Source organism: Cyclospora cayetanensis, unplaced genomic scaffold (genome assembly GCF_002999335.1).
Source record: "Cyclospora cayetanensis isolate NF1_C8 unplaced genomic scaffold, CcayRef3 CcayRef3_contig_1, whole genome shotgun sequence".
Classification (NCBI taxonomy): Eukaryota; Apicomplexa; class Conoidasida; order Eucoccidiorida; family Eimeriidae; genus Cyclospora; species Cyclospora cayetanensis.
The window spans coordinates 867,886-882,691 of NW_020312036.1; the positions used below are offsets into that span (position 1 = coordinate 867,886).

General features: G+C 56.1%; 3 protein-coding genes across 3 annotated transcripts; 2 read left to right on the forward strand and 1 right to left on the reverse strand.

Annotated features, from left to right (window-relative positions):
• Window positions 1-2,342: 2,342 nt before the first annotated feature.
• On the reverse strand, window positions 2,343-3,872 carry LOC113147229. The gene is made up of 4 exons (XM_026337107.1): window positions 3,677-3,872; window positions 3,079-3,197; window positions 2,601-2,877; window positions 2,343-2,401 (listed from the first exon to the last, which is right to left on the reverse strand). The coding sequence occupies exons 1-4, from the start codon at window positions 3,846-3,848 to the stop codon at window positions 2,343-2,345; spliced, it is 627 nt and encodes a 208-aa protein (XP_026192892.1). The 5' UTR covers window positions 3,849-3,872.
• A 2,206-nt stretch (window positions 3,873-6,078) lies between these two features.
• On the forward strand, window positions 6,079-10,633 carry LOC113147233. The gene is made up of 8 exons (XM_026337118.1): window positions 6,079-6,621; window positions 7,370-7,853; window positions 8,022-8,880; window positions 9,296-9,343; window positions 9,577-9,686; window positions 9,842-10,011; window positions 10,245-10,448; window positions 10,586-10,633. The coding sequence occupies exons 1-8, from the start codon at window positions 6,079-6,081 to the stop codon at window positions 10,631-10,633; spliced, it is 2,466 nt and encodes an 821-aa protein (XP_026192903.1).
• A 294-nt stretch (window positions 10,634-10,927) lies between these two features.
• LOC34619272 (peroxisome assembly factor 2) lies at window positions 10,928-14,598 on the forward strand. The gene is made up of 8 exons (XM_026337258.1): window positions 10,928-11,088; window positions 11,128-11,414; window positions 11,778-11,903; window positions 12,451-12,580; window positions 12,738-12,834; window positions 13,029-13,121; window positions 13,278-13,605; window positions 13,832-14,598. Exons 1-8 carry the CDS (start codon window positions 10,928-10,930, stop codon window positions 14,596-14,598), a joined length of 1,989 nt encoding a protein of 662 aa, XP_026193043.1.
• Window positions 14,599-14,806: the final 208 nt, after the last annotated feature.

The window sequence follows — 14,806 nt, forward strand, 5'->3', positions numbered from 1 at the left end:
CGCGCCTTGCTGAAGGATCGCCTTGGTGGACTGGTGCGGCTCTGCAGTGCGTGAATTACAAACCTGCGGCAAGAAAGATGCCGTTCCCTGCGTTCGAAGCAGACTTTTTGCCGTTGTTCTCTGCTGCTGCACACGGTGTTTCTGCGCCACCAGCCCTGCAGCCGCCGCATGCGCTCTGATGCACTCGCATGGAAGCCTTGCATGCCCTTCACAAGGAGCACAAACGTCGCTGCGGGGGCACCACTCCAAAAGGCAGCAGCGGCAGCCGCGCTGGGCAGCAGCAGCAGCGCAGCAGCCGTAGGTTTCGTTTTCTGCGGGAGCCACCGACAAAGCAAGGTACTCCCGTAAATGAAACACGCACAAAAAAACATTCACATTGAGAGAGCAGCTTGCTGCTGCCTTGAAAGAGGGCCAGCAAGTGCAGCACCCGCTTCTGCTCCTGCGGCAGCACCGGTGTCACGCAGCCACCCCCTAAACTTCTGGTAATAATGATGTTAGCTCATGTCCTCATATCCTTTCTCTCGAATTAAATCAGACACAGAAAATTCCTTTTAGGAGCGACGCGAAGCTGTCTTCTCTATTTCTTTTAAAACCTCTCCTCGAACTCTGGTCACACGGGGGGGGGCCCCCAACCCGGAGGGGCCCCTCCGCCATCATGGCCTCCACACGCCTCTCCCTGAACATGAGGGTTGTAAGCGACAATCCGAAAGTGTGTGGTCGTAAATGGGCTGTTGTTTGTACGAACTTTGCCAGCTCAAGTACTGCAGTACAAGCGCTGGACAGCGCGTTGCACCTGGTAGACTGTAGCATGAACTCTGCAGCTGTCACACACACACACACACATATATATATATATATATATACCTAGCAGCAAGCACGTCTGGAGACTTCGTTGGTGAGATATCGGACTGTTCATTTCCACACGGAGGAGTCTCGGGTACAAGAAGTGCAAACCGGGTGTCTCTTAGGCGTGGTGTGTGCGTTTAATGCAAGCGCGTAGCCCCCCTCTCCTGCCTGCGAACTGGGGTGTCTGTACACCATTAGGCTCGTTCTATTGCTGCCCCCGTGTTGGCAGCGCGCACGCTTGCCGCATTGCTGTGAAGGATGATTGCCGGGTAGCTTCGCATCCATAGGACACGCTACACAGACGCCATGACTCCTGCACCGGGTGTTTGAAATTAAGAATTAACGGAGCATCGACTATAGGGTTCAGCTGCCCGTCATGTGTCTTATTACTGCAACGTGGCGCTAGCTCGATACAAGAAAAAGCCGTGTTGGGACGTTGTGCAGGCTAGATGCTCTTTGGGCTACTGACGGAGTTCGATCGAAGTGCGTAGAGAGTGCAACTGCGCCCCTTAAAACCGACCCCTTCCCCTCATCGCGGAGGGAGAAACTCCGAGGGATGTAAACAACGGGAGGCAAGAATTATTTTGAGAAGCACTCAATAATTTTCTATCGGGCCTGCACTGAGTCGCGTGAATGAAGCCTGTCTTTGTATGTCTCTCTGTATCAATATATATATATATATATATATATATATATATATATATCACAAAGGTGGCGCCATGCGAAGCGTTGCAATCAGCATCATACAAAGAACAAAGAGAACTCGGATCCAAGAGGGGGCGGCGAGTGGCGGCATGAGGCAATGTATGTCGATTTTGTTCTAAGAACGAAACTGGCAAGCCTCCGATTCACTGCACATCAGTGCGACGCCCCCAGAGTGCCCGCAGAAGGTGGGCCCCCTGAGGCCTTTAGGGAACTCATGAAGATTACTTTTCTTACGTAGGCAAGCCGCAGTCACGAAGCGTGTGCCGAAGGAAGGGCGGAGGATAGCATGTGAACTAGGCAGAAAAAGGATACAGTGGGCGGATGCACACCGACATTCTGTGTACGGACAGTTTAAAAAACCTTTGGCATGTGTTGCTGCATGCAAATTCGTCCTGACTCGCGTACTACAAGCGCCTAGGTTGGCGGGGACATACGCGCATGCATGCACGCACGTCTTGCCAGTCAATGCGCAATGTCGACCTCATTATCAGACTCCCAGATCGCGTGCTCACGCTGAGCCTGCGCATGAAACTCGCAGAGGACTGACGCCTAGACTGAACAATAGCTGTGCACTTCACGCTTGACTGGCCATAGGCACTGACTATTCTCCTTCCTCCTTCCCACACATAAACCCCCACGCAGAAGGCACTACCTCCAGCAGCTCCCCCGCGTGTCTGGAGATGCCCTTGTTTCCGCCTGCCACACACGATACGAGTTTGCACAACTCCCCATCCTACCCCCCGTGTCTCACTTCTTTGGCCCTTTTCGTTCTGTAAAACGAGTCCATGACGTCAGGCCTCTCCTCCCAGTCCATCGCGCAAAGCTTGAGCACCGGCATTTCCTCGTAAGCCTAAGGGCACATGCATTTCCACGTGAAGGCCTCTATTGAGCAACATTCATGCCTCTATTCGCGAGCAGCGCTTCCGCCTGCGTCATTACACCTGGAAGGCTTCAGCACGCAGGCGAAACTTGAACTGAATGCCTGCTCTTACTTCCTAATACCCGTCTGTCTGAATAAACGGACCCCGAGGGAGTATACACCCTGCAGCGCATTGGCTCATATCTCCCTCTCAACAAAGCCTCTTGAAGGGCCTTGAGTGCTTCTCTGCCCGCGAAAACACCCCTTGCTTGCATCCACAGTTTGCTTGCCTTTGTGCCGAAGCTTGGCTTTTCGTCTGCCTCGTCGTAGAGTGCCGCCTCGCATAGCGGCTGCAGATGCCCTAGACGGAAGAGGGGGCCGCAGTTGACAAGGCATTCTTCCATGTGCAGCAGCTCTTGCCCCTGTTTCTTCAAGAGCACCAGATAGGGGAATCCCTCGAAATGAACCTACGTCAGAGAAAAAAGGCGAAAGCACTGCTGCCTCTCTCCTGCATTTTCCGGCTGCCACTTCTCGCCTTCGAGCTCCTCCCCTCTGTGCGTTGGCGTCGCTTACGCGCGACATCTCCGGCTCCCGTGGGAGTGCGTGCAGGACTGCGCATCCCCGACACTTACTTCGTGGAAAATAAAGGTATCCTTGAGTCGCCTAACATCCAGGATAGACCGCGAGTCATTCATCAGCGAGGTTATGTTGAAATAGTGCTCTGCATCGATGCACATCCAATCTCTTCCCGGCAATACGATGGTTCCATCCGGCTGCAAGCCGAGCTCTGTGAGAAGAAAAACACAAAACTCGTCTTGCACAACAACCGCGGGATCAACGGGGAAGCTATAAGAGATCCTTCAGAACCCCTCTGCAAAGGCATGCGAGCCGCATATACATCTGCGCACTTATCAGCGGACGAAGCAGCGTTCAGGGCAGCCGCAGTAGCAGAAGAAGCAACGCCAGCAGCAGCAAAAAGCCAGCAGCAACAAAACGGCAACAACAAATAGGCAGCAACAAAAAGGCAGCAGCAACAATAAGCCAGCAACAAAAAGGCAGCAACAACAAAAAGGCAGCAGCAAAAAGACAGCAACAAAAAGCAGCAACAAAAAGGCAGCAACAAAAAGGCAGCAACAACAAAAAGGCAGCAACAACAAAAAGGCAGCAACAGCAAAAAGGCAGCAACAGCAAAAAGGCAGCATTTCTCGGTGCAGTCTGTTTGTCTCTCTGCCTGCCTGCCTGTACCGTGTGCTCTGAAAGTGTTACCTTCGCTAGGAATGCTTTTATGCTGATCCTCACTGTCTTCACTGCCCTGCCCTTGCTGCTCTTTATCGCGCTTTCGACTCGCCAACGGGTGAAAAGCGATGTATCGCTGTGCCTTAGCCTGCACAAACGCCTTCGAGTTTGAATCCCATCCGCAGCTCATTCCGTAATCCATGGATATGCTTTTCAAGGGAGACAAGCAAATGCTTTCTTCCAGAATGCTTCCACCTGCATATACACCATAGGCCTCTCCATCAGGGTACCCCGTCTTGCCGCTGTCGGCAGTCTTTGAAGGCCAGAAATCACTGACTGCATGCACGAAGCCGTTGCTGCTGCTGCAGTTGCTGCTGCTGCTGAACTTGCTGCTGCAGTTGCTGCTCCTGCTCTCCATGGCACTTGCTTGCACAATGTCGTATCGCACTTCTCCAAGATAGGCGCCAGCAACAATGAGCTCCTCGCGTCTCAAGTGGGGCCCTGCGCCGGATCAACAAAGAAGAAGACGAGCTTGTTTTCTGAGCACACACTTCCCCCTGCGCTGCGTTTCGTTCTCTCTCTCTTCCCGCTCCCCTCCTCATCTTCCCTCTGCCCCCGCTTCCTTCATCCTAGCCACCTGCCCACTGATGCGTCTTCATACCGAAGCCCAAAATCTGCAACTGCCGCAGCACCACTCTGCCCTCCTATCAGCAGCCGTGCGTCGCCCATATACACCTCCTTCCTTCCCTCCCTCCCCCTCCACTCTCCGTACCACTCTCCCTCCCTCCCCCCTCCACCTACTCTCCCTTCCCTATCAAGAACAAGAACAATAACAAGAACAACAAGCTGCACACTTCTACGCGTCTCTCAAATATCGAACGAGCCCTATCGACCTCTCCATCTCCCCTCCCCCTATCAACGCACGCATACTCGACGCTGCCGTCCACACGACAGCAGCAACAAAAGCGTTCAAGCCACCATCGACAACAGCACGCGAGAGACACCTAACCTGTCCAGAAACACCCCACAACGTCTGCGCGATCTTTTTTTCGCAGCCCTGGCATCCCCCGAATATGGTGATCTGTGCGCTCAATCCGCGCAGGACGTAGCAAGTCATGAGTTATGCCTTCGGTGATGGCGAGAAGAATCTCTTCTTTGAGGCTTCGCGGAGGTGCGAGAGGCCCTCTATCGGCTGACCGCATGGGAATAGCTACCGCGCGGCGAAGATCTATCGGGCATCTTCCCCCCAGCGTAATGGAAGTTGCACTCAGATAGCCTGTGCTGCCTTCGAGCTGCGACAGAGCTAGCCACAGCTCCCTTGGCTTCGATCCCCTCAAACGTCTTGGAACGCAGGCGGGGGAGACAGCCGCTGCAGGGGGTGTCTTAGCGACTTCTGCCAGTGTTGTCTGCGGCACTGCTGTTGCTGGAGTCGGTGTTGTGGGTGAAGATCGTGGCAGAACTGTGGGAGACAGCGGGGAGCAAGGCGGGGTAGGGGGTGTTGGTGAATAAGCACACGGGGGAGAAGGAGGAAAGCTCGCGGAAAAAGACTCCGGAGGGGGAGATGGCGGAGGCACTTCATCGGAAATAAAGACGTAGCTTGTCGTTACCACACGGCCTCGATCAGCGGCAACTTGCTCCACTGTCTGAATCTGAAAAAGCGAAAAGCGACACACAGTGTGAGCCTGCGTACAATAGACGGGCAGAGCGCTTCCGACCGAAGACAGGACGGCTGGGCATGCATGCATGCATGCCCTTGGGTGTTGACTTCGTGAGCTCTCGGGAATGTATTGTCACGATGCATGCGGGCATGCATGCAAATGGAAGGAGGGGAGGAGTATGCAGGCAGTGGGAGGAGGATTCTACTGTGTGTATGTGTGTATGTGAATGGGTGTGGACAGTGCGAAGGGCCTTTTTGCTGTGTGTGGTCTTATCAACAATAGCGCCTGAAGGGTGGGAAGGATGATGGGGGTGGGTAGGAGTAGTAGGAGTAGTAGTAGTATGTGCAAAAGGTGTGTACGTATGTATGTATGTGTGTATGTGAGTGACCATTGGGGGCCCCCTTTAGGCCCGTTATCCCTTTTTTTTAAAAAAAGAAGAAAGGCTTTCCGTTTCCTCCCCTATCCCCCTCTCCTTTCCTGGATGCCTCGTCTCCATGACTCTAGGAAAGGAGTCGGGGGGAGCGAAGGGAACGAGGGAGATAGGGATGTCAAGGAGAGGGGATATTGGGGGAGAGTGGGGAGGGGCCTTATCGGCGTGAGACTCGTCAGCGCACCTGAACGCCCTCATGGTTTTTGCATGTGCAACCGACAACAGCGCCAGACGGTTCAAAGAGGGCCTTGCGATCAGGATATCCGTCTATCCATGTCTCCTGTCGCTTGCTGGAGGGAGGCGCACGGTGAGCTGGACGGGAGAGGAGGCAGTCTTTCGAGGCAATGCACAAGGCAGGGGCACAATGGGCCCCCCCCCGAATGCCAGAGCTACAAGAATTCGACCCTCCCCTGGAGATATTTCCCCCTGGCCTCTTCCCCCGGCTCATGGCACCTAGGGATGCATGCATGCATGCACAAGGCAAACAGCACGACCCTCTGTTGCACGCAACTGTGTCTTCGTGGAGCACAGGGCCCCTTCCCTTGGAAAAAATTCACTCCTCCAAACGAGCAAGCGCTAGGAGCTCCTACACGTCAAGCAGTGAGGGAAAACGCAGAAGGGGGTGGCACTCCCGCGTGAAGGCAAGTGTTTTCTGCACCAACTGGGGAAACACACCGTTGAGCCTGCCGAGCAATCTGACCCTCAAAAGGCATGCCACACAGCCAAAGAAGGAAGCAGGAGGGAGAGCATGCGGCCGATACAGGGCCGGCAGCTGTACTTTGAGCTTTTCAGAAACGCGAGGAGCTTGTTCTCTTCGCTCGTGGTGGCAGGAAGAGGTGCCAGGGGGAAGCGTTCACAACGCAGGAAACCAGTGCAAACGACAGCGGGTAAAAACCCTGAACTGCAAAAACGATGTGTGTGTGTGTCTTAAAAATAAAGTGCTTCAAAAGGAGGATGGCAATTGTCGTTTCTCGGAAGATCCTTTGATGGTCTCCCCCCTGCCGGGGGCCCCAGACGCCGATTGCATTGGGGGGCCCCCCAATGCAATCGGCGTCTGGGGCCCCCGTCTCCCGATGGGTTCCCCGCCGAGTGTCTGTGTCTCGTGTCCACCTTTTTCAGTGTGTGTACATACACCTGAGATGTGGAGTTGCGAGGGCGATTCTGTTTGCGCCAATGTCAACCCCTTCTGTCAGAAGACGGGCAAGGGCCCTTAGGCTTCTGTGAGACCGTGAAGATTAGAAGCCTCTCTCGCGCTTTTCCTGCAACTCTCCCTCGCTGCCTTGTCTCACTGGCGCCTTTCTCACTCAACAGACGCCTCCTCAAAGCGCTCAGAGGCCGACACCTCTGGGGGATGCCGCCCCTTCCTGTCGCTAACCGTTCGCCTTCCGCTTCGATGTGCAGAAACGAGACGCACAATTCTATCCCCAGATACACGGTCTCAAGTTCCCTCCGTATCTACAGGAATATGTGTTGATGCATGCATAATCGTACGTGCATACGTGCCTGCCTGCCTGCATGCCTGCCTTCCTTCCTTTTCCTGTGTGTGCGTGTTTGGGCTCGGAGTTCAGATACCCTATCAGCACACAATTCACGTCTCTCGACAGCTTCAAGCCCCCTGCCCTAGAGGGCTCTCAGGGAAGCTCTGCTGGCGCGCCTTCTCTCGCACAGTCGCGGGAAGACAGGCTTAGAGACTCTTTCAGCGAGTGCTACTGTCTGTCCCCCTCTCTAGGGGCCCTCAGCTGCAAGGCGAATGCTTGGATTTGGGTGGGGCCCCTTGGGGAGGGGGCTTCAGAACCCCCAAGGCGGCGGCTCTTGCGGCTACTCGCTCTCTCTAACGAGCAAGAGAAACCTCCAGGGGCCTCTTGTCAGTGCTGGATGGAGGCTCTAGCCGTGCCGCATCCAGGGGGGAGAGCCTCGCCTCAAGAGGGCCTCCCAAACCCGGAGGCGGCGCGAGAGGCTCCAGATACTGCAACGTCTCCGCACTCTGAGAGGCCCCCCCACGATGGGGCCCCCTTTTCCGAGCCCGTGCTGTTTCTGCCCCCCCACGTGCTCTCCGCCTTGGGCTTGACTCCTGGAGAAGGATTCGTGGAGATCTGGCAGGCTTCCGAGTTTGACTCCAGTAAGTCCATTAGACCACTGCGGGGGAGGGAGGAGGGGGAAGAAGGCAGGAAAGAAGGCCGCTTCATCTGGTGAACGCACCGACTCCCTCCCTGCCAGCGCCAGCAGCTGCCACCTTTTGCGCACAACGTGGTGGTGGTGCAGTTTCCATGCGTCGCCTTCATCACAGGGCCCCCCTTGTCAACCCCTGCCCTTCCAGAGGCCTTCCGAAGGCTGCCCATGGCGTCGCACTGCCAGCTGCAACAGCTCGCCGCTCCGCCGAACGACAGCTGGAATCTCCTGGGGGCCTCTCTAGGGGGCCCCCCAGAGGGCCAGGCTTCTCCCCAGGAAATCCACGAGCTTCTGAATGACTTTTTTTGCGTCCCCCGCCTCCTTACCGTAGGCGACGTCTTCGGGGTGCTCCGAAAGCCATACCGATACGGGGCCCCCTGCTGCAGGGCCCCCTGCAACGCAGGGGCCCCTGCGGGCACGAGGCCCTTTTCAGGGGGCTGCCCTTGCTGCCTCTCTCTGCATGAGATAGAGCATGCAGAGGCCTTCGGTTTGGGGCCCTTTCGGTGCGAACGTCTGGCCTCCAAGGTGCTCTTTGAGGCAGGCACAAGCGTGAACGGGGGCCCCCTGTTTTGTGTATGCGCCTCCGAGGCTTCTGAGAGGCCTCTTGGCACAGAGGAGGCTCAAGGGAAGGGGCAGACGGACTCCTCAAGAAACTCCCCAGGGGGCCCCTCCGCTCCGCACGAGCCATCACCGGAGGAAGCAAAGGCGGGGGCCCCCACGCTCCGGCGTCGGAGGAGGGCTTTTGGTTGCAGGGGGGGTAAAGGGGGCCCCCTCTGTCACTGGGAAGCAGCAGATCCTCTCTTCGGCTGCGGCTGCGGAGAGACGCTGCATCAAGTGGCAGTACTCTTCAGAGTTGCGGCGTTGGAGGGCCCCCAGGAGCGGCTTTCATGTGCTGTTGTCGTCCGGAGAGGGACGGACTTGTTGCTGCAGGAGGCCCTTGCCAAGGAAGGGCCCCCCCCGTTTGGAGTGAGTATTTTTTGCGGAGGGGGCAGCCGCGGTGCATGCAGAGCAGTGCAGGATAGACCAGACGCACAACTCTGCTTGAGAAACGTCTGAGAGAGTTTACAGAAGTGTTGCAGCGTTTCTACCTCTGCATGCGTGTCAGATATACTATCTGTTGAGGCGGCCTCCCCTGCCGGTTCTTCCTTCTCTGCTGGAGCCCCTAAACAGGTGTCGCTCTCCCTCTCTAGCTTTCTCGCTCGTTCGCTTTCTTGGGGCCCCCCTTCCATGCCTTAGCGCCAGATATACCCCCCGAGAGCACGCATGCTTGCACGCGCTAGAGGGCATGAAGTGTGCATGCGCGCGAAAGGCCACTGAGCCTCGTGCAAGGATTTTTGTCGGGTGTCTCTCGCACAGGCTGACCCGCTATGTTCTATCCAGGATGGTGATGGGGACGCGTACGGGAAGCCGCGGCAGCGTGCTGCTTTGTGGGGCCCCTGGGTAAGCGAGGGGCTTATGGCTCTCTCGCCGCTTTTTGCTGTGCACCACACCTCTGAGGGGATGCAGTGTTGCAGGAGAGAGACGAGCGAGCGAGCGAGCGAGCTCTCAGACTTGCGACGGCTCGGATATGCATCGAGGCGGAGAGAGGGGGGCACGCAGACTGGAGGAGACAGGGGGGGATACCGGGCGTTTTGGAACGAGAGACTTGTATCTGTGCGTGTGTACCTGCTCAGGTGTGGGGCCCCCTTCCTCGTGCAGCGCATCTGCAACGCACTAGGCTTTCACTACGTGTCTATGAACTGCCATGCGCTGGCGCCTTCTGTGGCCGAAGCTGCAGCTGCAAGTCAGCTCTTAGAGGGGGTTGACAAGCGGGAGAGTCTTAGCGTCGGAGAGGAATTCCGATGCTGGGGGCTGGCCTTGCACATGCATGCATTCGCCTTGCTGCTGCGCTTCTCTCTCCCGAGACTCCTGCGGACGTTGCGGGTGCTGTTGCTGCAGAAGGTATTACCCATTCGGACGGAACCACCGCTCCTGGAGGAAACAGTCTGCTCTCCGCGGCTCTCGTGGAGGGGTCCTCTGGGGGGGCCCCTTGCATCATTCTGCTGCAGCACGTCTCCGCTCTGATGTGCGACCCAGGGGCCCCAGCTTCGCGCCTTGACAGACTTGATGTAAGGCTGGCCACCCCTCTTCAATGCAGCTCGCAACTGTACGCAGCAGTGCTGGGGAGCCTTTAGCTTTTCAGGGAGGCTCAGGGTAATCCTTGAAGCGAAAGAGCCGGCGGAGAGGACTCTGTGGAGGCGCACGCACTCCAGGAGCCTTTGCAAAAACCTCTAGGACGACTGCCCTTGTTGTGAAGCGCCCTGTCTATGGGCATCACGGTTGGTGTGGGATGTGCGTTTAGAGTCTCCTCGCTGCCCACCTCCGTTGGTTTCTGCGATCGCATGAGCAACAAGGCCCTCCGGGTTTGTTGAGGGCCCCTGTGTTAGTTGTTGGAGTCTGCGATAGCGAGAGCGAAGGCGTGACTGATGGTCTTGGGCCCGAGCTAAGGAGCGCCTTCGAGCTGACTGTACAGGTACAGCGGCCAGACAGAGAGACTCGAGAGGAGGTGAGGCTTCAGACTTTTTCCCCCTATCCCCTGTGATTTTCTAACCAGCGACCCCACAGATCCCCCTCCTTCGTCTTCTCTCGCTCTCTCTCCTCCCCCTGTCCTCTTTTTGGTACCCCTCCCTTATCGCTCCCCAGGCCCCTGCAGTGCGTAAGTTTGGCGCTGCTTGGGAACGCCTTGTCTAAGCAGAGGCACAGCATAGGTCCACTCAATCCTGTGCATCTGCCGATCCTTTCGGGTGCCGATTTCCTGAACTTCTTATAAGCCCCGCACGCATCTGTCCGCGCTGCTACCTGCGGACAGAAGCAGGGGGTCTGTTTCGATCCCCTCTCGCCTAACCCCGTGCATGCGTTGCTGCAAGCCCACCGACCGCGCCTTTGCAGATACGCGCATGCGTGTGCGCTGTGTTGTACGTCTTCTGCGGATTCGCGTGCGCCATTTCTTCCGGCCACGTATCCTTTAGGTATTTAGACGCCTCAATGAGGCCTCACACGCATTCAGATTTCCTGATCAAGAAGAAGCGGCTTCCCGCGGAGCTCAGGAATTCGCAGAGTGAGTTCCTGGTCTGGATACTTCGCCGGTGTCTTGCAGCGCTACTTCCTCTCTCACGCCCCTCTTCTTGTGCACGCGCCAGTCAGCCGTCGGCCCCTTGAAACTCGGCGTGCGTGCTCCTTCACAGGCTGGCTGTCGGCCTCACAATTCAAGAGATGAAACGCCTCTTCTGCTGCCTCCTGGAAGCTGCAGCAGACGCCCCTCTCAACCGGAACGCCCAGGGAAGCCTCACGTTTGAGCCGAAGGCGGAAGAAGGTCTTCACTGCACCGACAAGGATTCGAAGGCTGGCCCTCCCTCCGTCCTCGGGAAACTCCTTAACCTCTCGCTGAAGGGTACTTCCTTGAGGCTTTCGCTAATTGGCGCTACCCAAACCCCATATTGTCGCTGCAGAGCCTTAGATGTGCGAACACTCGGTCTGTGTGCACTCGATGGGCGCTGCAGAACTTCGTACTGCGGTGAAGCCCTTCCAATCCGGTGAGCAGCGTGCGTACTATCTGCACCTACGTGACAGCAAGGCTCAGGTCTAGTGGCTTGCACAACTCATGGGTGGGAGTTCGCCCAGTCGTGGCAGAACCTGGTCATGGTCATTCCTGTGTACCCCTTCTGCATGCACATGCACACCCCGCCCTAAGACAAGGGGCCCCCTCGGCGGAGCCTTCCTCACAGGCGCTTCCTACTCTTTAATTTCCCGCAAAAGATCTGCAGCTGCCACAGCGTGACTGCGGCACGAAGCGATCTTCGCCACAGAGGCCTTACGGTGTGGTGGTCTTACACAGACGCGGACGCGGCAGCCGCGAATATAGCAGAAGTGCACTGGGGAGAGGTCGGAGGCATGGAGGATGCAAAAGAACAAATCAGGCAGCTCATTACGCTACCGCTGCAGCATCCCAAGCTCTTTTCTGGTCAGTCTCGAAATCCTTTCAACAGTGGCGGCGTTTTATATGCGCCTCTGCACTGTGCCTCACCTCACGAACGTGTGCAGCAGCGCTAGAGGGGTTCCCACAGTGTGTGTGTCTCCCTCTGCGCCCGCATACAGCTTGGCCTATTAACCCTCTGTATATGGACATAAGCACATGTATATGTTCAAATAGGTAGAGATGTATGGATTCTTACCCTCTTTATGAGAACATAAGCACTGTGTACGTGCAATTATATGTAGAGCTGTATGGATTCCTTTCTCTGTAGATGTGCGCATAAGCATATGTATATGTACAAATAGGTATAGGCATGTGGCTTCTTCTCCTCCAAGTGTCTTTCTTCCCCCGCGTAGTCAAATTTCGGGGCCTCCGCTACAAATTGCGTATCGGCTTTGGGGGGGCTCTCTCCGTGGTATCTCTTTTTTCTTCTTTTCCTTCCTCCTTGATGCACGCGCGCCGCCTTTCGTGCTTGCTGAGAAAGACTGTCTGGTGTATCTAGTGCTTGCACCTACTGCTCCCGAATCTATTGCAGGGGTGCAGCTGCGCGGCGGATGTCTTCTCTTCGGTCCCCCCGGCACTGGGAAAACGCTCATAGCGAAGGCCATCGCCACTGAATGCGACGTGAATTTTATAGCTGTGAAGGGCCCTGAGCTTCTCAACAAGTCAGTCTGCGCGACACTCAATCTTTCTCTCCCCGGTGTTGATCGCTCGACCCCATATTTGACGCCGACCATTTGCATTGCCGGCGGCCAAAAGAGAGAAAGCGAGAAAAAAAGCCTCTTGCGGCTAGACGCCGAGGTGTATGTACGTCCATCGCAGATATATAGGGGAGAGCGAGAAGAATGTTCGCGACCTTTTCGCGAAGGCTCGCGCCTGCCAGCCGTGTGTCTTATTCTTTGACGAGATTGATGCGCTGGTAAGTTTTCGGTTGACCCACACAACTATTGCAGCTTTACGCCTTCAAGAAATATCTTGGCACGAACCGTATGCGAGCTGCTCCGGGATACCCTTGAGCTGCGGGCGTGTCTCTTCAAGCATCCCCATCGAGCCTTTCAACACCTTTGATTTGTAGATGGTTTGCGAACTTGATCCGTGTGGCTCCGTGCGCAGCTGCCGAGACGAGGCCGTGCCTCGGACTCTGGGGGAGTTCTTGACCGCGTTGTGTCTCAGGTGCTCGCAGAAATCGATGATTTACCTCCTAAGGTCAGATTTAGACTCCTTTTGGGAGAGGAGGCAGTGTGTGCGCACAGGACGGCATGCAGGGCCGCATACGGGCTGCCGTCTTGGTGCTGCGTCGCTCTCTGCGCAGAGATGTGGGGAGAATCCAGCGCTCCTAGGGCTTTATGGCGCTGCCTTCAGGTGTTTATCATAGGAGCCACGAATCGAATCGAGCTCCTGGATGGAGCAGCCCTTCGTGCAGGCCGTATGGACCGCTGCGTCTACGTTGGGATACAGCAAGACAAGGGGCCCATTCTCCGGGCGCTCTTGATGCATCTGGTGGTGCGGCAGAGAGCTCCCAGCTGCCTGTCCTCGCTTCACAAGGGAGAGGTCGAGGTAGAGGCGGTGATCGAGGAACTCACTAAGGCCATACCTCCTGGGTGCACAGGGGCAGATTGCAAGGCCCTCTGCAATGCCGCTTCTCTCTTGGCCACGAGAGAGAGGATCTACTTTGCACAGACACTCGAGAGTCAGTTGAAGAAGTGCAGTTGCAAGCTATGATAACCAATGCGCCAAACGCGCCAGAAGACTTCACCTGTGTACTAACATGCCCTATCCGAAGGCAGAGTCTCCGCGAAGTATGCTACGTAAAGCAGACAAATGCATGGACCGGCATGCATGCATGCACTGCGGCTCGGCCACTTCTGAGTTGTGATTTTTGTAACCTCGTGTATTTACCTTTGCTTCTGTTTTAGGAGCCCTGGGCCTTAGTCCCACCGAATTGCAAGAGGCAGCCCTTCAAAGTTGGCGCTCTATAGACCACTCGTCGCCTCTGCTAGGAGACTTCACGTGCATCGCAACTCTGTGGAGGCACTGTGGGGGTGTGGAGCCTACAAAGGCCCCCCAAATGACTCTCGGCCTACTCGCCAATACGCAGCTGCCCGATGGAAACAATGCTGAAGGCCTGCAGGTGTGGCGCGGCTGTATCGACAGCTGGACGGGGGAAGAAGCAGCAGACCCTCGGGCAGTAGAAGGTGCAGCAGACAATGCATGCGTCCTCTGGGTTATTAGTACACTACCAACATCAGCAGTGGCTTCATCGGCTGCTAAGGAGGCTCAGTGCACGCGAGGTGCAGGGACACTTCAATTGCTCTGCCTCCAGAACGACAGACGAACTGAATCGCTTCAACGACTAGCAGAGACTGCATACTCTGGAGGGAATCACGGCGCACACCCCGCACTGCTCAATGGGAAAAAGGCTGCAGTCTGGATTACTAGGCGCCAAGGCCATGCCTCTCAACCGGGATGCCTCAAAGAAGGTCTAGATGCCCAAAAAGTAGAGCCTCTGTCGATATTAGGAGACCTCATAATGCATGAGGGCCCCCCGCCGTGTTTTGTGTTTGCCATACATGTGCTGGAGAGGCACCTGCGGGCGGCCCTTGAGGAGTTGCACCCCTCAGTGACTGCCCAAGACTTGCGCCGGTATGAACACATGCGAGACCAATATGCGGTCAAGACTTAACGGCAACGAAAACTCGTTTGTGTGTATTGACTAATCAATGCGCCTACCCATCAACCCGCCTATCAATTAGTGCCTCTATTTGTGTACCCCTTAGTTCCTTTGCAAACAGGTGAATGACGACCCAGTGAGTGAAAAGTTACAAACAAAAAAGATTACAACCAAAAGTTAACAAGGCGCCTGGCGACCCCGCCTGATCCGCCCTCTGTAA

Bases quoted from the DNA above. Each gene is read 5' to 3' on its own strand.
- LOC113147229 (XM_026337107.1), bottom strand. From the start codon at position 3,848: ATGGATTACGGAATGAGCTGCGGATGGGATTCAAACTCGAAGGCGTTT. The intron at 2,878-3,078 runs GTTAGGCGACTC...TCTCTGACGTAG, and splicing joins ACTCGCGGTCTATCCTGGAT to GTTCATTTCGAGGGATTCCC. The intron at 2,402-2,600 runs GCTGCAGGGTGT...ATGTGCCCTTAG, and splicing joins AGGGAGATATGAGCCAATGC to GCTTACGAGGAAATGCCGGT.
- LOC113147233 (XM_026337118.1), top strand. From the start codon at position 6,079: ATGCACAAGGCAGGGGCACAATGGGCCCCCCCCCGAATGCCAGAGCTA. The intron at 6,622-7,369 runs GTAAAAACCCTG...GAGGGCTCTCAG, and splicing joins ACCAGTGCAAACGACAGCGG to GGAAGCTCTGCTGGCGCGCC. The intron at 9,687-9,841 runs GTCAGCTCTTAG...CTGTTGCTGCAG, and splicing joins GGCCGAAGCTGCAGCTGCAA to AAGGTATTACCCATTCGGAC.
- LOC34619272 (XM_026337258.1), top strand. From the start codon at position 10,928: ATGAGGCCTCACACGCATTCAGATTTCCTGATCAAGAAGAAGCGGCTT. The intron at 12,581-12,737 runs GTCAGTCTGCGC...CGTCCATCGCAG, and splicing joins GGCCCTGAGCTTCTCAACAA to ATATATAGGGGAGAGCGAGA. The intron at 13,606-13,831 runs GTCAGTTGAAGA...CTTCTGTTTTAG, and splicing joins CTTTGCACAGACACTCGAGA to GAGCCCTGGGCCTTAGTCCC.